Source organism: Canis aureus, chromosome 3, assembly GCF_053574225.1.
Source record: "Canis aureus isolate CA01 chromosome 3, VMU_Caureus_v.1.0, whole genome shotgun sequence".
NCBI classification, from domain to species: domain Eukaryota; kingdom Metazoa; phylum Chordata; class Mammalia; order Carnivora; family Canidae; genus Canis; species Canis aureus.
Genome location: NC_135613.1, coordinates 34,172,367 through 34,191,740, shown reverse-complemented (window position 1 = coordinate 34,191,740; position 19,374 = coordinate 34,172,367). Strand labels below are relative to the sequence as shown.

Genomic DNA, 19,374 nt, shown 5'->3' with positions numbered 1-19,374 from the left:
GGGCGGGGCGCCAAGCCTCGTTTCGTGAGTGGCAGCCACTTCAACCAATCATAATCGAGACATCCTAGCCTTGCCCCACCCCACAGGCTATTTTCATTTTAGAGACCCTCCCTTCCCCCCGCCGCCTCCCTCGGGAGGGCGGCACCTGGAGGAAACTCGAGGGGAGGCGCAGGTGTGGAGGTGAGTGGTCTTGGGATAGGCTGGGATAGGACTAGGGGTAGAACGCCAGTACTTCCGATCCCAACTTAGGGCAACCTGGGCAGTTGAAGTTTGGGTAGGGTACTTCCCTCCGAGCCCCTAAATTAGAGCACCTGCGCAGCGCCCGGGCCGTGGGGGGTGCGCTCCCGTCTCCTTGCCTCACCACCCGCTGCTCGCCTCTGCCCCTCCCCGAGCCTGAGATGGCTGCATCCGACTGCACGCCCCTTCCCCAGCGTCAGGAGGGAGTTAGTTTCCCCCCTTTCCTCGGGGTTTCCCTGTCCGCGTCCCAGAAGCAAGGCCAGAGCTGGGAAAAATGTTCCTTTGCTCCTTGCACCAACACCTGTTTTATCAACTGCTTGCAATGTGTTCGGCCCTGTGATGGGCATTTGGTTTGCGTTGGTGAATAAAACAGCTATGGAATGTAGAGTGCATGGGTAGAAAGCAAGTAAAGTCCACGAATAAGCCGTTGCAACTGGCAAATGTGTTTTCCATTCTTTTCCCCCAGTTATTTTTTCGTTTTTAGCATTTAACACTAAAGGCCAGGTTTTCCATTTTGATCTTGTCTCATGATGTCTCTCGCGCTAGAATGTAAACCCCATGAGCGCAAGGGGTTTTGCTTCTTCACTGCTCTGTCTCCTGCACCTAGCACAATGCCTAGCACTAACAAATATATGTTAAATGAATCAATACATAATAGAAACAAATAGGGTGCATGACAGAGAAGGAGAAGGAGGAGGGTCAAGGTGGACCTCTCAGAGGAGGTGACCTTTAAGGAAAAGCCCTGAAGGATGGAGAGAGTCATCCTACCAGAGGCAACAACGTGTCAAGTCCTAGCTTAAACATAGCGCTTCTTATACTGAAGAGGTAGAGGCTAGAAGGAGGCAGGAACCAAATTTTTTTTTTTAAGATTTTATTATTTATTCACAAGAGACAGAGAGGCAGAGACACAGGCAGAGGGAGAGGCAGGCTCCATGCAGGGAGCCCAACGTGGAACTCAATCCCGGGACTCCAGGATCACGCCCCGGGCCAAAGGCAGGCTCTAAACCGCTGAGCCACCCAGGGATCCCAGGAACCAAATATTTAAAAGTTCATGAAGGACTTGGCCAACTTCTCTGCCAATTTCCAAAATATCAAAGAAGTAGGATAATTAAGACTCAGAGAAGGTAGGTTCAAGGCAAGTACTGATAGGAATAACCCTCACACTGTCTTGCAGATTACAGTTCACAGAGCTCTCTGTTCTCTCACTTATCTTGCAAAAACTGCAAGAGTTAAAAAAAAAAAAAAAGCACGAAGAGGGTTCTAGACTTCATTCACTCACAATGCATCCCTGGTCCATAGCACAAAACAAAAATGGTTTGGATTGAGATAACCTCATGTTAGGCTGCAAGTTCTATAAAGGTAGAGAGCCCATGTCCTATTTACATCTTATGTCCCAACACCTAGCATTGTGGCTGGTCTGGCTCCGAGACCTTATCTGCAAACTAAATGAGCGCTCACCATTCACTGGAGCCTTCCGTATGCCAGGCTTGTGCTTGGTGGTGGAATACAGAAAGAATAAGACACCATCCTTGCCCTCAAGCCTGCTAAACCTTCTTGAAATCATAGAGTTCATGAGCAATAGAACCAAGTTTTCTGAAACCAAGCCCTTTCTAGTATAAGAAAAAGATGTATTGCACATGCACACAGAGGGACTGCCCTTCCAAAACTAAATGATAAGAGGTTTTGGACAAGTTCTGATCAGAAGGAGCCTGGGGCACCAGGCAAGAAGATTAGATTGGAGCCAGTAGGCTATTGGGGAGCTGTTAAACGTTGCTAAGCGGGAGACTGTCATGATTAGAGCTGGTGGCAGATGTGCCAATGGATGGTGTAGGGAGAGACTGGAAGCACATCCTCTGGGATCATTGGAAGCTCCAGTGTAAATGGACATGGGAAGCAGGAAAAGTAGAAAAGGCCTTAAAGGTTAGGAATTGTGGGAAGTGATTGGTAACCAAGAAACAGGACCTCCCTGTCTTTTAGGAACTATGTGATCTTGTGTACATTATTACCGCCCCCCCGCCCCAGACCCCAGTTTTCCCATTTATAAAATGACATCTCTAGTACCAGCCTCATTATAAAGATTAAATGAAATGCAGCAATTTGGTGGGTGACTTACCTTGCTGAAAGAAACTAGACACAAAAGAATACATTGGTAGGATTCTGTTTACATAAAGGCAAGAGCCCGGCAAAGCTGAACTATAGTGATTAAATTTGTACACAAAGGTGGCAAAACCAAGGAAAAGCAAGGGAATGGTTATACCAAAGGTCAGGATTATGGTTACTTTATGGGGGATGGGAGGTGATCAGGAAGGGACACATAGGAGTGGCTTCTGGGTTGCTAGCAAGGTTCTTTGTACTTGACTACATGGTAGCTACAGAAGCGTTGTTTGCTAATCTTATTTCTAAATAATTTTATAATTATTAAATTACACTTAAATATTATATTTTATCATTTGAAATATTTTTTAAATTCATTATGGTTTTCTATGTTAAGTGCTTAATTCAGCACTCAAAGTCTGGGAAGAAATCAGGAAACTTTGGTTGCCAGCTCTGATTGTTGTGTCCCGTCTGCCTGCTTCCCCTGCCAGGCAGCAGATCTCAGGGTTGATTCATCCCTGTCCCACTGCTCACACAGAGTGTGGCACCTGCAGGCCTCAGAATGGGAGCAATAGAGGTGACCAGAGTGTAACCCACATGTTTTCCTTCTCTCAGGCCAACAACAGAGGGTCTGGGCCTGTGGCCTCAGAGTCAGATCTGTTCCGGGAGGAGCACCAGTTGTCCCTCCCAGGCTGCTCAAGCCCCACTGATGACGGATGAGAATGAGGAGAATGATGATGAGGGAGCCTGGCTGCAGCTTCGGCCGGTGGAGCCCTTGCCCTCTCAATGCTGTGGCAGTGGCTGCTCACCTTGTGTGTTTGACCTCTATCACCGAGAGCTGGCAAGGTGGGAGGCAGCCCGAGCCAGCAAGGACAGGAGCCTTCTGAATGGGGAGGAGCCACAGGTGAGAGAGCACTGCTCCTCAGACAAGAAGGGCCAGGGTGGCAGTGTCAGCCTGGCCTCTGCCCTGCACAGTGCACCTGTGTGGGGAAGCTTTTCCTGACTCTGCACAGCAGAGAAAAAAGAATGTGCTTAATAGAAGCAGACAGATCCAAGTTCAAAGCGTGACCCTGAATTGGGCATGGGGTCGTTCCAGGAGTGAATGAGGTTTGGGCATTTTACAGGAGAGAGATCTGTGAGTCATGACATTCAGAGAGGACTTCCTGAAGGAGGTGCGGGTGGGTGGAATGTTAAAGACAGTGGGCTGAGACTTAGAAGACATGAATTTGAATTCCTGCTCAGGGATGACCTTGGACATGTAAGCCACTACCACTCAGGCCTCAGTTTCCCCACATGGAAAATAAGAATATTGGATTAGATCATCTTAAGGTCCCATCAATTTCTAAATTTTGCAAATCTGGATTTTTGGCAGGTTTGAAGGATGAATAGATATTTCATGCATTGGAGATGCATATTCCGCATAAGGGGCACAGCTTGAACAAATAAAAACTCCCAGATAGCAAGCAGGGAAAACAGAGACAAGTTTGGCATCTGATACATCGGAGAGAAAATGAAGCTTGAGGTTTGTCCACAGGCCCGTGGAGTATCCCTCTAAAGAGACTGCATGTTATCCTGTGGCTAAAGGAGCCACAGAAGGCTTCTGAGCAGGGGCAGCTCAGTATGAAAAGCTCAGGTCTTCTTAGATCAGAGCATGAAGGGGAGGGGAGGGGAGGGGAGACTACTCTCTACTATACAGAAAACTTTCAGGCAGAGATAAATAGCCTGTTCTGGGGGGCAGCAAGAAAGGAGCTTGTGGGTGCTTGTGTGTCTGTTGTGCCTAGCTGTTGGATATTTTCCTGTTGCAGAGCTGCCCATCTAGGCTGAGCCCAGAGACCTTCCTGGCTTTCCGCATCAGTGCCATGGACAGACTCACCGAGGACACTTACCGTGTTCGGTTTGCGGTCCCCAGGAACAGCCAGCTCGGCCTGCGGCCTGGCCAGCACCTCATCCTACGGTACACTCAGTGGGAGGGCCAGAGCTTTGCAGCCCCGCTTTGTCATTTGCTGGCTGTGTGGTCACAGGCAACTTGCTTCACTTTCCTTAAGCCTGCATTCATCACCTTTATTTGTTTTTTTTTAAAGATTTTATTCATTGATTCATGAGAGACACAGAGAGAGAGAGAGAGAGAGAGAGAGAGGCAGAGACATAGAGGGAGAAGCAGGCTCCATGCAGGGAGCCCGATGTGGGACTCGATTCCAGGACCTCGGGATCACACCCTGAGCTAAAGGCAGACGCTCAACCACTGAGCCACCCAGGCATCCCCATTCATCACCTTTAAAGTAAACGTAGTGCTGCCTGACTCAGAGGGTTCTGGGATTGTGTTTTCATAATAACCAACAGTAGCAGCAAACAGTTTCATTGCATTTATTCTCCAAGGCACAGTTCTGTATTCTCACACCTAGCAACTCATTGAATACTCACACAACTGTGTATGGAGGAAACCAAAGTTGGAGAGGTTCAGTAACTTGCCCAAGGTCACCCAGTTAGGAAGTGGTGGAGCCAGGATGTGAAGGCAAGCCGTCTGCCTCTAGAGCCTGCAGTATGAATCTAATAGTAGTGCCAGTTGATAGGAAGGACACTTGTCCTCCAGCAGAAGGGACTTGCCCAGGATCATGCAGGTAGTAAGTCCTGCAGCCAGGATTCAAACCGAGACAGCTTGGCTCCCCAGCTACCCTCTACCAGTGTCTTCTGCAGTTTCTTCCTCTTCCAAGCCTCCTTCTGACAGCTCCCCCAATCTTGATCCCCTCCCAGCCCACCTGCCCAGGGTCAGGGCCCTTTGGGACCTCCAGGTGGAGGCATTGCTAGATGGTTGACTCTGGATCTGAGGCTCAGCAGAGAGAGATGAGCTCTAGATGTGGGTGTGGGAATTATCACCCTGTACCTGGATGGCATTTGGGAGCTTATGAGGCATGGAAAGAGGGACAAAGGGCCAAACGGACAACTCCAGCATTTGTGGTATTGGCAGGAAAAGGGAGGATCCAGCAAAGCAGACAGAAGGTATAGCCAAGGACACCTTGGGACCTCAGTCCTTTAAGGTCTTCCTTTGACCCTGGGGTTCTGGAATCGAGTTCAGAGTCCTGCTCAGCAGGGTGCCTACCTCTCCCTCTCCCACTGCCACTCCCTCTGTGCACTCACACATGCTTGCTGTTTCTCTCTCTCTCTCTCTTCCCCCAAATAAATACATAAAATCTTAAAAAAAAAAAAAAAATAGGTACAGCCAGAGGATGAGGAGAGTTACTACTGGTCACATTTGAGCCACTTGCCTCATGCTGACCCCTGGTGTCTGTGCCCAGTGTATCCGGCCTGTGGCCTGGCTGGCTGTCCTTAAAGCTCAACATCCCAACAGCTCCAGGGCAGCCCACAACCCCATGCAACCGTCCATTCATGAATCAGGGATGCCCAGCACTCTCTGCCCTGAGCTTGGTCCCTCTCCTCTACCCTCTCTGCTGCTCCAGTGACAGCCCTAAAACAGGTATCTGACCATGTCACTCCCTTCTGGTGTTCCAGGGAAGCTCCCCAAGGCCCCAGCTTCCTTCCCTACCAAGTTCTCCCCACTCCTCCCTCACACTCGTGCCTTGCTCCAGCCTCATGACCCACTCACCAGTTCCTGGCTTGCTCTGCATTTCCTACCTCTAAGGTCTTTCCCAGGCTGTGCCTTCTGCCTGGATTACTTCCTATCCTGTCCCCACTTTTATCTGTCAGTGGCCTGCCTCTTTCATACCCAGGATGGTAGCAAAAGCTCCAGGAGGCCTCTTGAAGCTCCCCGGTGCGAGTGCTCCCTCCGTGTGGAGTGTGTCCGTGTTTACCTCTGTGGTAGCAGGTGCCACAGTGCTCTTTGCATCCCTGCCACACCACATGTCGTGTTTATTATTTCCTTGGTTGTTCTCTAAGCATTTCTTGAATATTTTGGTCTGGCTTCTTGCTTTTGATGCATTAGGATGGGGCTTTGTAATTTTTTATTCTTTTTTTAAAGATTTATTTATTTGTTGAAGAGAGAGTACATGTGTGCGAGAAGGGGGAGGGACAGAGGGTGAGAATCCCAAGCAGACTCCCCACTGAGCATAGAGTCTGAAGCAGGGCTTGATCCCACGACCCTGCCGAGATCATGAGATCATGACTGAGCTGAAATCAAGAGTCAGACACTTAACCAACTGAGCCACCCAGGTGCCCCAGGATGGAGCCTTTTTAATGTTTGCATACCTCTGAGAAGAAAGTTTTATACACAGTAGGACTCAAAAGAGGGGTGCTTGGATGCTCCTGAGAACCTCTGAGGGGTCGTTTGAGGAACCTGGCTCTGGAGTCAGACAGAGCTAAGGGTGAATTTCAGCTGTGTGACCTCAGGCGAGTAACATCCTAAGCCTTGGTTTCCTCATGTGGGTTATTGTTGGTTAAATGAGGTAATGTACACAATATGCTTGGTCCATAGTAGGTATTTAATACAACATGGCTCTTATTATTGCTCATGATAATCATCCTGGCCCCCTTGTTGATAACATCATAAAAAGGATTCATGCATGAGGTCAGGCTTTCGACTAGGGCAACTTTGAGGATCCTTCTAATTCTGATACTTCTGGTACCGGTAGTAAGTATTTAATAAATGTTAGCAGTCTTTATCTTTCTCATTCTGTGGTCAGGAAGAGGTCAGGACCAACCACAGTGATGTCCTAAAAACAGCTCACATCATCAGTGGATTCTCTGAAAACTTTCCCATCTGTGATCCCATTAAAACCATACAACAAGGACACACATGGTTGTCCCCACTTTACAGAGGGGCAGCTAAGGGATCAGTGACCTGCCTAGGTCTCACAGCCAGCATGTGGCAGTGGGGGAGCCCAACACTCCTTTTTTCTGTTCCACCTTCAGTGAGGACCACTGGGGCGGCCAGGCCACAGCTAGCTTTCCCCAGCCTGGCACAGAGTAGGTACCTATAAGTGTTTGTCAAATGCCTGGCTGACTACCTGACCATATATATGCTTTTCTTTCTCAGAGGGAAGGTGGATGACTTAGAAATTCAGAGAGCCTATACACCCATCAGCCCTGCCAATGCAGAAGGGTACTTTGAAGTTTTAATCAAGGTGAGCTGACCCACGCAGATGCTCTTAGGATGGTACAGACCAGACCTCTGTTTGCCACCTGGGTCAGGATGGGGCGGTGCCCCCCATGTGGGAAAAGCCAGTGTTCATGTGGGAGGAGGCTGGCTGGAAAGTGCAGTCAGAGTGAAGGAAACCTTCTCCCGGCTCCTCCTTTCCCAGGGGAGGGGGGCTGTCACCTCAGACCGCAGCAGAGATAGATTCTATGGAAAGGAGGCTCAGACTGAGAAAAGTAATGCTGTTCCCTCTCGTCTTCTCAGCTATTCACGGGGAGGGAGTGAGCACTGAGCCCCAGGGAAGGGGCAACCAAGTCTCCTGTCCCTGCTGTGTACTGGTGGCTAGGCTTCAAAGATGAGTCAGATACACTCCCGCCCTGGGATGGGGGGCCAGACCAGGGCAGTACAATGTGAGAGACACTGTGACATGAGGCCTCAACCTGATTCAGGGCAGCTGGGGGTGCAGGGTAGGCAGCGGGGCTTCCTCACAGAAGCTGAGTTTGAACCGTGCATTGAAATTAAGGAGTGGAGGAAGGTCACAGGGCCGGAAACAGCACGTACGATGGCAGAGGAGGCACGGTTTGAGGAGCTGTTCATCACTTGTCTCAGAATAGAAGGGGGCGAGCAGCAAAAAGGTGGGGCCTCAGACCATTCTCAGGGAGTAGACAGGGGCTAGTGCATTGGAGTCGGGCCTTGAGGAAGGAATACAAATTGGCAGTGACAGGGAGTGGCATTCCAGGCCGAGGGGACAGGTGATCAAAGGCAAGGAGGGGTGAAACAAGGTCTTGTGGCAACTGTACCCAGTCTGATTAGGTTGAAGAGAGGTGCTCATGGGAGCAGCCGGGGTGGGAGGGGCACTTGGCAGAGAGGAGATGAACAAAATGGGCTGGGTACAAATACTGCCCCACCCCCTAGGACCCAAGGACTCCGCACCAGATGTATAAGAGGTCTTGAAGATAAGATTATGTGGAAAAAATAATGAAACTTTTGATATGCTAACATTTTTGACTTACAGAAACGGTAGCTTCACAGAGGTCAACCTGATATACAGTCTACATCATCATTTCCCAAACAGAATCCTAGGGAACACTGATGTTTAAGAATAGCTTTCACATCCTTTATCTCCCTTGTAGGACGGGAATTATTATTCCCCTTTCACTGACAAGCAAACTGAGACCCCAGGAGGACCCAAGGCTCCACAAGTATTAAGAAGTGTAGCCAGTGAGCAAGTCCTGGCCTCCTGACTCCAGGACCCCAGGGCTGTCTTGGCTCCTGCCTTCCCTGACTGCAGTCAAAGCCCAAGTGTTTATTCCCTCACACAGAAGCTTGGATGGGATCCCTTCTCCACGCAACTGTTTGTCTGGGAGATTCCACAAATCCTCTCCAAATGGCCTGCTTCCCCAAGCTGCTTGTCTGGGTGTGTTTCTGTTGAAAGGATAAGCCTGGAGATAGTTCTTCAGGGCAGCTGGATCTCTCCCAGCTGCAAGGCTGATTTTCTCCTTCGTTTACCGGAAAGCCTCTCTTTAGAGAGATGCTTAATTATCCCTAAGCCGCTGGCTGGGAAGAGCTGGAAATGTCTTTGCAAATTGTGGAGGCAGGCGAGTTTTTTAGGTTTACCTCCCCTGTAGATGGGAGGGAGGCATTCCCATCTCTCGGGCACTGTCTGGGCACCAGGCACTCTTTCCAGCTCTTCATGTTCATCATCTCCTTTCAATCTCATAACCATCCTGCAGAGTAAATCTCATTATCCCACTTTACAGATAAAAAAACTGAAGCTCAGAGTGATGATGTCACTGTCCCAAGGCCCCTTGGGTAACATGATCCCACATAGAAGAACTGAAGTTCAGTGTCAGTTCTGTTTAATGAGTACAGACTGAGCAGGCTCCACGCGCGTGCTGGAGACACAGAAGAATCCTTCCTTTCTCCTTGAGTGCTGTCTATGCTATAGGGCCATGGAAGCCATACCTGGGGCTATGGCTCCCTCAAGACGGGGTCCAGAAAACAGGCATCTTCTGAGACAAGCCTCCAGCGAGTTGGGAGGAGAACTTAGCCTCCCTCCCAGACTTCCTACAGGAGGGCTGTGGACTTACCTTGTTTGATGCATATGGAACCCAACAAAGTCAGAGATGCTCCCAGAGGTAGCTGTGGGTATTCAAAAGCATGTCTGGTGACCAAAGCCCAGTCTCCTTCAAACTTGGTTATATTCTCACTCCAGACACCCTTCAGGTCCTGTCAGAGCTTCCCCCTTTCCCTCACACTCCTATGTCTTGGGCTGTCCTACCCTTGACCATATCACATCTGATACAGAACCCTGTGTGCCTTCCTGCTCCCATCCCTAGTGAATGCAGTCTTGCCTCGTCTGCAAGGTGCAGCTCAAATGCATCCTCCTCCAGGAAACCACCCTTGATCCTACTCCATTGGAAATGACTGTACCTCCTCAGGGCTCTCTCAGCATTCTGTCCTTTTCGTTGGGTATTAGACTGTCTCTACCTTGTATATATGTGAGACTTTGGCCCTCCTAGTTTGTGAGCTCCTTAAGGGAAGGGCCTGAATCTGGATTGATTCACTGATTCATTGAGATATCTACGAAGTCTTTTCCAAGGTTCTGGCACTGACCGCCTTCACGGAGCTTAAGGTCTAGCTGTCTTCCATGCAGCCCCAGCATGGTGCCTGCCCACCCCCATGAAGGAATCCTCTCCACAACCCTTGCTTTTCCATCCAGCCAGGAGACAGTGACAGGTAATGCAGAGGTTGCAAATGAGTGGCCTGCAAATGGATTACAGCACTTAAGTGTATTTGGTTTGGGCCTACAGCATTTTAAATTTAGAATTAATTTCTGATGTTTCAAAAATAAAAAATTTGAATCTCTTACCCCTCTTAGAAAATCAGAAGATATGGTATCATCAGCCTCATAATCCACCTCCCAGAATCTGCAAAGCAACTTCCTCCTTTAGAAGGAGCATTCATGCACTCACCAATTTACCACAGTCCCCACCACCCCCTGTTGTCTCCCCAGTAGAGTGAGTGTCAATTGCCATTAATCATCTCATACCCAGTTCTTTACTCAGTGATGTTACATCACAGGACCCCCCTAGTCATGTGGTTTTGAGACCCCCGAAAGTAAGCCTGTCGGTCCTGTGGTTCTTATCCCAGCCTCACCATTTCCCTTCTGGATAAGCTTCTGGGCCCTCATGTGAAAACTGGGACCCATGTACCAACTCTGGGGCAACTAGGAGGATTCAGTGAGATAACCCATGTCAGGCGCTTGGCCTGCATCCGTCCCAGTGAGGTTTCCTTGTATTTGCTCCCAGTGCTACGAGACTGGGCTGATGTCCCGGTATGTCAAGTCCTGGAGTACAGGAGACACAACCTTCTGGCGAGGACCTTTCGGCGACTTCTTCTATAAACCAAACCAGGTCAGTGCCAGCACACCAAGTCCCCAGGAGACCCCTCCTGGCTTAGCTTCCAGGACCACAGTTTTTAGGTTTCAGGCTGGAGAATTGCACTGTAGTCTTCCTGAGCCCGAGCCCAAGCCCAAAAGCATCCTTGGGGTTGGACATGGGAGGAGATGGGATGGGCACAAAGAAACAAAACTGCCTGCATATGCTCTACAACTATCCAGGGCTGCCCATTGCCTAGAAAATCCATACTCATATACCTGGTACTCAGGACTCCTGTACCATCAGACCCTCAGACATCTTTCCACTTTCACATTCCAGCTATAACACCGTGGAGACTACTCCCTTAAATATACTCCATAGCTCTCCACTCAAAGGCCCTTTCTCTCATCTTCCTGGCATATTCATATCCTTCCCTGATGTGCCCAAGAATTAATAATTTCTCATCAGTTGGTGCCTATCTGGAAGGCAGCTTGGCAGTGCGTACCAAGAGTCTTAAGAATCTTCAAATCCTTTGACCCAGTAATTCCACTCCTGGAAGTCTGTCCTGTGGAAAGAATCCAAATGCTGCCTCTTGTGCACATGTTCACTGAAGCTTTATTTATAATAGCAGGAAATTGGAGGAAACTGAATATTCAGCCGCAGGGGAATAGTTAAATACAATGGGTTACAGGTACTTGATAGAATATCATTCTGGATTTTTAAATTATGTTTATAAATGATGTTATATGCTTATGCTATAAGATCAGGTGACAAACACTATGTACAAAACTGCATATACAACGGATTGGAAAACTAAGTTTAAATGCACAGGAATAAATATGAAAAGAAAATGCAATGCAGTGTTAGTAGCTCTGAGTGGTGGAATTATGGGTGATTTTCGTTTTCTTCATTATACCTTCCAAATTATCCACAGTGAATACCTATTACTTTTATAATTAGGCAACAAAGCAAATCAAAAGCAAATGAAAAATAATGAATCATTCCTTTCTCTGTTATTTTTGTTTAATATAAAAATAGCTTTTATTGTTTTTTTCCTTACTACAAATACAGTACTTGTACATTACCAAAATAATAATAATAAGTCAGATATGGAGAGGCAAAAGGAAGAAAAGAAAGAACACCTGTAGGCTGCCTACCCAGACATACCAGGCTCGCTACCATGGCAGAAACCTTCCAGCTCCCCTTCTACACATGGATGGAACAGCCATGCACACACACGTGTGTGTGACAATACTATGAGGCACGTGGATGGTGCTGCCTATGTGCCAGGTTCTGATGTTCACACTTGCTGTATAAAACTTTATTTTACCCTCACGGCAGCTCTTAGGTACTGCTACCTCCATTTTGCAGACATGTGTGGTATGTATGTTGCAATACTCTTCTGCAGCATACTCCTAGTATAAACCATGCTCAGCCTTGCATTTTAGCTGTTCCCCAGCCCCTGAAAGCAGGGACCAGGATTGTCCTTGTTTCCTTCTGACCTAGAGGGGACACCTGATGAACATTGTTCTGAGCATTTCCAGGTGAAGCCTTCTCCATGTCCACAGAATGCCCCTACCAAGTCTCTGTACTTCCTATCCAGGGAGGTTGTAGGGCTAGTCAGTAAGAGAGAAGAGATGGCATCTCACACAGAAAAACGTGACTGCTGAAACCGGCTAAGGCTTGGTTCTATGCCCAGGGGACATGGGCTGCTCTGGCCCTCTCCCTGGCCCTGCCTTTCCTCTCTGCCTTCATCTTCATTGTAGATGGATATCGTGGCAGCCCTGAGACTGGCATATGAGCATCTGTCCATGTGTTCCTTCCAGACACTCTCAGACCCCACCCAGGGCCACAGACAGGTGGGACAAGGCCCTGTTCTCCAGAAGCTCACAGTGTGATGGGGGACAGACACCTACACAAATGGTGGCAGTACGGCATGACTAGTGTCATGAGGAGGGTGCACAGAGGTGGGGATGCAAAAGAAGGACCTCTCACATGCTACTGGCTCGGGGAAGACTTTCCAAAAGAGACCCTGAGCAGTGGTGGGAGAAGGAGGAGCACACATGCTGGGGACCAGGAGGCTGAGGATGTGCGCACGGGACAGGGGTGGGAGCAGGAGTCTGGGGGCACGCAGGATAGGGTGGTGTGTCCAGTAGCGGGGCTCCATGACAGAAGGGGTCAAATCATGTGGAGCAGCAGGATCCACACCAGACACTTGATGGCATCTCGTTTAATCCTACGACAATTCTGAGGCATGTGCTACTGTGGAGAGGAGCTGTTATTATTTTTAACATGATGAAACCAAGGCTCAGAGAAGTGAAGCAGTTGGCCAGATCATACAGCAGGGGATTTATACCCATGTCTGCATGACTGATACTCAAGGGAGTGTTTCATGCAGGGGCATGATGTGCATTAGTGGTGAAAACTTGGCCTGCATTCTTAGAAGCCTAAGCTCTAGAATGCAGGAGGTAACTGCTTGGCCACATAGGTCAGGAGCTAACCTTTAAAGCACTGACCTTAAAGAAGATCATGCCTCCTAAACAGACCGAGAGCCAGGAGATGGATTCGTGGATTCAGTGATGGGTTGGCGGCATTGGGGCCTCTTAGGAAAGATTCACTTTTATTGCGTGGCTCCTCTGTGCCAGCACCGTGCTAGGCGCTTATGCATAGTATCTCAGACTAGAGAAGAGCAGGCTCAGGGATCCATGTCAGGGCCCTCAGATCTCTGCAGAGCTGCCTAGGGGTGGAGAAGGCAGCCTACAGGGCAGGGCTGAGATAGGGGCAGTGGACAAGGCTTTGGCAGGTGCACATTTCAGCTCAGTGTGAGGTAGAGAGATCTCCCTGGCAAGGGGAGTCAGCCTATAACAGAGCAAACGGCTTTGGGAGGTAGTAAGCAAAGTCCTGTGGAGATTCGCAAGAAAGCAACTAAGCCACTTGGAGGATGGGCTAGACCATTTCATGTATCATCAGCCCCCAGAGTCCATGATTGCTGTTACACAGACCTCACAAGCCAGGATGGCTTCCTGGAGGATGTAGACAGGGGAACTCAGATGTGCTGTGCAGTTCAGGCAAGCCCCAGAAAAGGCCATGTGGCGGGTGAGCAGGCTGAGACCTGCCACATCCCCGTTCCAATCCCCAGCACGGTGAGCTCCTCATGCTGGCATCGGGCACTGGCCTGGCCCCCATGGTGCCAGTCCTGCAGAGCATAACAGACAACGCAGAGGACGAGACCTTCGTCACCCTGGTCGGCTGCTTCAAGACCTTCGAGGGTATCTACCTGAAAACCTTCCTCCAGGAGCAGGCCCGTTTCTGGAACGTCCGAACCTTCTTTGTACTCAGCCAGGTGAGTCCTGCATGGGTACTTCCTTCCCAGATTGAGGCTGTGCAGTCCCCCTGTGCCCGACCTGAGGACCTGCTGTGGCCTCCCTGCCCCACTATACCAGTAATCTCTGCTGCCGGTGGGAACCCCCACCCCCACCCCCCTGTGCCTTGCAAGGAAGGCAGGTACAGTTCTGTTTGGGTGGATGCGGGAACCAAGCTCAGAGAGGTGAAGGTGCAAATCTGTCCACGCTGCTGGCTGGGGCGAAGCCAGGCCTGGAGCCCTGGGAGAGCTCCAGCCCTCCTCACCATGCTGCCTGCCATCTGCCTCTGGCGTCACCAGGTATAGGGCTGGGGGCCTGTTTGTGGAGTCAGTGGGCCAGGCCGCAGATGTCCCCCAGTGGGGGCATAAGCTCCTTCTTGGCAGAGATCATGTGTCTGGATCATCACACTGTCTTTGGTGCTTTGCAGAGTGCCAGGCACAGAGTAGGCATGCATTCCATCAATAATTGGTGGAGCAAGCTTGCTCTGGGTTCACCAAATTTATCAGGGTCCCTACCACACCACATCGCTCCTACATGGGAAGAAAGCTGCTTCCAGACTCCCTGCTGCAGATACTGAACTGCCTCCTGACCCCTGCCCCTGAGATCCCTCCTCCCGCATGCCCCCGAGCCACCCTGCCCACTCCCTCCCCTCTGGCCCAGGGTTTCTCATCAGAAGCCAGGCCCTAAGCTGCCTTCTCCTTGGTCTGTACCTTTATTTCTCTTCCACACACCCCCAGGGTGAGGGCCTTCCCCCCATTCTGTGTTGCTCGGGGTTGGCCTCACTGCCCAGTACTGTGAAGCACTCTTCTCATCAGTTTTCTATTTGAGGCAGCATCAGAGGGTCCCTAAAGACTGCCGTGATCTTCACTATTGTGACCGGGTTGGGGCAGGTGTCAGGGAACCAGGTTTCCCCACCCCAGCCCCAGAGGTCCTGGAATCCTCGGTGCCCAGGTTCTGTGGGCCTGTCCATGGGACAGAAGGCTTAGTGGCATGAACATCGGGAGGGCCATGCTTGGTGAGCATTAGCAGGAACAGGAAGTGCTGAAGGCCGGAGAACAAAGCAGAGGCTAGTGTGCAGCCTGACTCAAGGGCCAGGTCAAAGGAAGGTAGGAGGAGTGGCAGGAAGGCCGGCACCAGGCACTGTCAGCTCTTGGCCAGCCTTCCTCCCCCCACCCCCAACCACATGTCAGGTGCCAGGGACGGTCAGAAATGAGGACAACCTGCCCCCAGCCCTCCAGGCACTCACCTTTCTATGGGGAGACAGCCACAGGGGTGGCTTCACTGACCACTTTCTTTGTGCCTGGCAGTGTTCTAGGCACTCTGTGTGTGTTAAATCATCTAATCCCACCACAATCTTAGGAGGCTTGTACTGCCACTGTGCCTGTTCTATACATATGGCAAAAGAACCTTGACCAAGTGGGTGGAGGGTTAGGTGTGAACCCAGGTGGTCCTGCTCCAGAGGTCCTATTTTTACTGCTTGTTGGTATAAGACAGCACAGGGAGAGGTCCTACATGGAGGGTGTGGAGGGTACTGGCAGCAAGCAGGGAGGGCTTCACAGAGGAGCTGGCATTGACCCTGGGCTTGAGGGCAGAGTTAAAGTTGACCAGGAATAAAGGGCCTTCAGCCCTGGGCCAGGCATTGATGATGCTAGTGGCCTGGGACTGGGCAGGCGAGTGAGCTGGCTGTCAACGACAGGAGCAGGTGAGGGGTGATGGAGTGGGAGGTGCCTCCTGCCCTTCTGTGCCTCCCTGACCTAGGATGCTCCCTGGCCCACCTGGGCTGCAGCCACAGCAGCCTCATGGGTCTCCCCCTGCAGCCACTCCCTGCCAGTTTGCCCTTCATCTTGCAGCCAGAAGGGCAGCACTGACCACATCACCACCCTGCTTCCAGCCCTTCACAGCTCCCCGCTGTTCTCAGGATGATGGCCAAGCCTGCATGGCTGCCCCGACCTCTGTGGCCTCCTCTCCTGGCACACCCTCCTTGCATGTTGGGGCATCACTGGTCTGCTCTTGGTTGCAAGTACCCGGTGCTTTTCTGGCTGCCAGGCCTGCCTGTGCTGGTGCCATTTCCCCCTCCCAGAGCACTTATCCCCACTTCCTCACCTAACGTCGACTCACCGCTCACATCTCTCTGCTGAGCTGTGACTATCCCAGAAATTTCTCCAGAGTCCCCAGACTGGTGTCAGCATTTCTGCCGTCAGGGCCGGGATCTCCTTAACAGCATTCACCCTGTTGTGTCATCGTTGGTAAGGGTACCCCACCCCACCTGGGTAGCAACCAGACCCACCGCATCCCTGGGTATATGGGGGAGGGGTGCTATGCCAAACCTCACTAGCCTGGGGGGATTGGGCAGTGGGAGGGACAGGTAAGGTCACTGGGCCCTGCTGGTCCCAGCCCTCAAGGGTCAGGTCAGAACTAGGAGGTCAGATATGGGAAGGACCAGATCATCGGAGAGGATCCCCTGTGAGCACCACAATGTTGTCTTCTGGGGCCTCTGGGATCAGATGAGCTCTGTGACGCAAGCCCCTGAGGCTTCCACTCATCACAGTGGCCCACAGAGGCCATGGTTGCTCGGCTGGGACACGGTGGCAGAGGTTAGACTCCAGCCCCCTCCTCCTTCCTGTCTCTCTGCTTAGCCCCAGAAGCTAGAAGCTCGCCTTGATAGGGTCTGCAGAGGTGACAGTCCTGTTCTGTTGTTTGTTTAGATGCTGGTTACATGGTGTCTTCTCTCCATTAGAGATTTTCTAACTACATATATTTCCTGATTGGTGTGCTTTCCTGTATGTGTGTTGTACCTCCATAAAATGTCCACTTAAAAAGTTCCTCTAAGTCAGCTTGAGGTGGAGTTTTTCTTTTGCGACCCTAGGATGAAAGCCACAAGTGAAGGGTGGAGGAGCAGAAAGAGAAAAGCCTGGGTCGCTTGGGCACCATGCACTGTGGAATACTCCCTCCAGCCTTTCTATGTGAGAAATACCACCCTCTTGGTTAAGGCACTGCTGCCTCAGATCCCTGAGACACACAGCCAGAGCGAGACCAGGAACCTTCTCTGTTTAGAGACATTGCCACATCCCAGGGCCTTGCACAGGGCTAGACGCAGAGTGACCACTCAGTAAATATCTGTGATCAACAAGGTCTTTAAAACTTTATGAAACAAGTGAGCACATGTTATGCTCCCAGAATGATGGTGGCGGACAACCTTAAAAATGTACTGGGACACCCCCTATCTTGGGGAGGAAACATCCCCCTGGAGTGACAGGTGGAGTGCCCTCTGGGAAACTGAGAAATAGTGGGGCCTGCCTCACTGTGTGCCCTGGGATGTGCCCTGGGATGTCCGCCTCCTCTCCGGTACCTCACCTGCCGTGGGAGGATAAGCATCCACCCTCTGGCTCATTAGGGTAGGCAGAGCCCCAGGGCCAGGAAATCCCCGGCTTGGGGTAGGGCTGGCTGAAGGTTGCCTTCCCACCTCTCTGCCTCAATTTTCTCGTTTGACAGAGAACCGTGTGAGCTTGGAAGACTTCTCGGTAGTCACCTGCACTGTTTCTCATTGTCTCATTGTCTCAGGAGAACTCCCTGGAGAAGCTTCCCTGGAGCTACCGGGAGAAGACCCGCTTTGGCCGCCTGGCCCAGGACCTGATTGAAGAGCTGGTCAGCTCCTGCCGGAGAAAGCCATTTGCATTGGTCTGTGGCTCAGCCGAGTTTACCAAGGACATGGCCAGGTGCCTGCTGTGTGCAGGCCTAGCCGAGGACTCCTACTTCCTCTTTTAGCCCTTGCCTCCCTTCCAAAGCTCCAGCCAGCATCCTGCCACTGAGACACTGGAAGAAGCACAGACTAGAGTCAGAAAACATAGAGTGCAGGCCTGGCCCCACTGCTCACTGGCCAGGTGACCTTAGGTAAATGCTTTCCCTCTGTGCACCTCTGTCTCTCATCTACCCCACAAGCCTCCCAGCTCCCTCAGGCAGGTGTATCCCTGTGCAAGGGAGTATGGGGCTGCGGGGGCCCTGGGGAGGAGAAAGACCAGCATGGGAGTCAAGGAGGCCTCTGTGGGGGAAAGCCGTGCCCAGCCCCGGAATGAGTCGGGGTAGGCAGGAGAAGGTGCAGGAGTTTCCCAGGTTCCTTAGATTAGAGGGCTTGCGGACTCCCGTCCCGTCCTACCCCTACCCTACCCGTAGGGGTAAATGCCTGTTCTAAAACCTGCCTTCCCTGAAAACCGTATGTCCCTGCTGTGGCCTCAGGGCTGGCTCAGCTGTGTTGCCTGCTAAGTGTTTAGGGAATGACCACAGGGGTAGCTAAGAGCTCCTCAGAGTAGGAACTTGACTTTGCACCTCCTATGCCTCAAGCCTGACACAACGGTCTTGGGGTCTGTGACCTGATCACATTCTCTGAGCAAGGTGGGCCCTGGATTACTGTTATTTTGTACTGGGCCCAGGCCTTTCCTGCTGCAGACAGCTCGGCTCTCAGTCTCCCCTGGCTCGAGAGCCCAGCCCAGAGTCCTTCCCCAGCAAAAGAGGTACAGAAACAAATACCCCTCCCTCCTGCAGGCAGCCAGCTCAGCCCGCCTCCAGCCGGGAGCCCTGGTGACGGTTGCTATGGCGATCTAAAGATAGAGCAAGAGTCAGGAGACCTGGGTCCTTCTCCCTGCTTTGCCCACTGAGCAGCTGCTGATTCTGCTCCGCCCCCACAGCCCTCCCCACCCCACCCTCCATCCCATGTGGGGCCAGCCCTCCCCAGGGACCTGGCACTCCTGGGCAGCTCACTGCAGGTAATGAACTCTGCTTCCCACCGTCTGGTCTCCACTGTGCTGCATCAGCTTGGGCTGGCTGCGGGCACTCTGGAATTGGAACATGAAGCCATGAAATCTCCAAGTCAGAGGACCACAGAAGCAGAGTGAGAACATTACAGTCATGGGATCACAGTCGTCCTCACACCAGAGATTAAAGCTCAGGACTCCAGAAACCATCCCGTCTAATAGACTCATTGTGTGAATGGGGAAACTAAGGCCCAGCAAGGCTGAGCGATTTGCCCGAGGTAAAACAGTTCACGGTGGGGTTGGCATGAGAAGCCAGGTTTCCTGATGTCACCTGTATGGAGAGTTGGATAACTGGTGATGTTCAAACTGGGCTCTGTGGGACACTGGGGTTCCTAGCATGGCAGCAGTGAGGGGACAGCCAGATGGGGTTTCCAGGCCCCCTGCAACCAGAGCAGTTCTGTTTTCAC

At 51.2% G+C, this 19,374-nt stretch overlaps 1 protein-coding gene across 5 annotated transcripts; it reads left to right on the top strand.

The window, feature by feature from the left end:
- Positions 1-24: 24 nt before the first annotated feature.
- Positions 25-19,116, top strand: CYB5RL (cytochrome b5 reductase like). 5 transcript variants are annotated; one of them, XR_013376281.1, is made up of 9 exons: positions 25-180; positions 2,947-3,235; positions 4,137-4,285; positions 7,319-7,406; positions 10,729-10,833; positions 12,564-12,656; positions 13,937-14,140; positions 17,721-18,050; positions 18,699-19,116. XR_013376281.1 is itself a non-coding variant. In XM_077891867.1 (8 exons), the coding sequence occupies exons 2-8, from the start codon at positions 3,041-3,043 to the stop codon at positions 17,922-17,924; spliced, it is 1,038 nt and encodes a 345-aa protein (XP_077747993.1). In that variant the 5' UTR covers positions 25-180; positions 2,947-3,040; the 3' UTR covers positions 17,925-19,116. The 5 variants fall into 5 exon arrangements, 3 of the variants coding, with proteins under 3 accessions (XP_077747993.1, XP_077747995.1, XP_077747996.1); XR_013376282.1 differs by lacking the exon at positions 18,699-19,116 and adding an exon at positions 17,026-17,122 and having other exon boundaries at positions 17,721-17,860; XM_077891867.1 differs by having other exon boundaries at positions 17,721-19,116.
- The last annotated feature ends 258 nt before the right edge of the window (positions 19,117-19,374 follow it).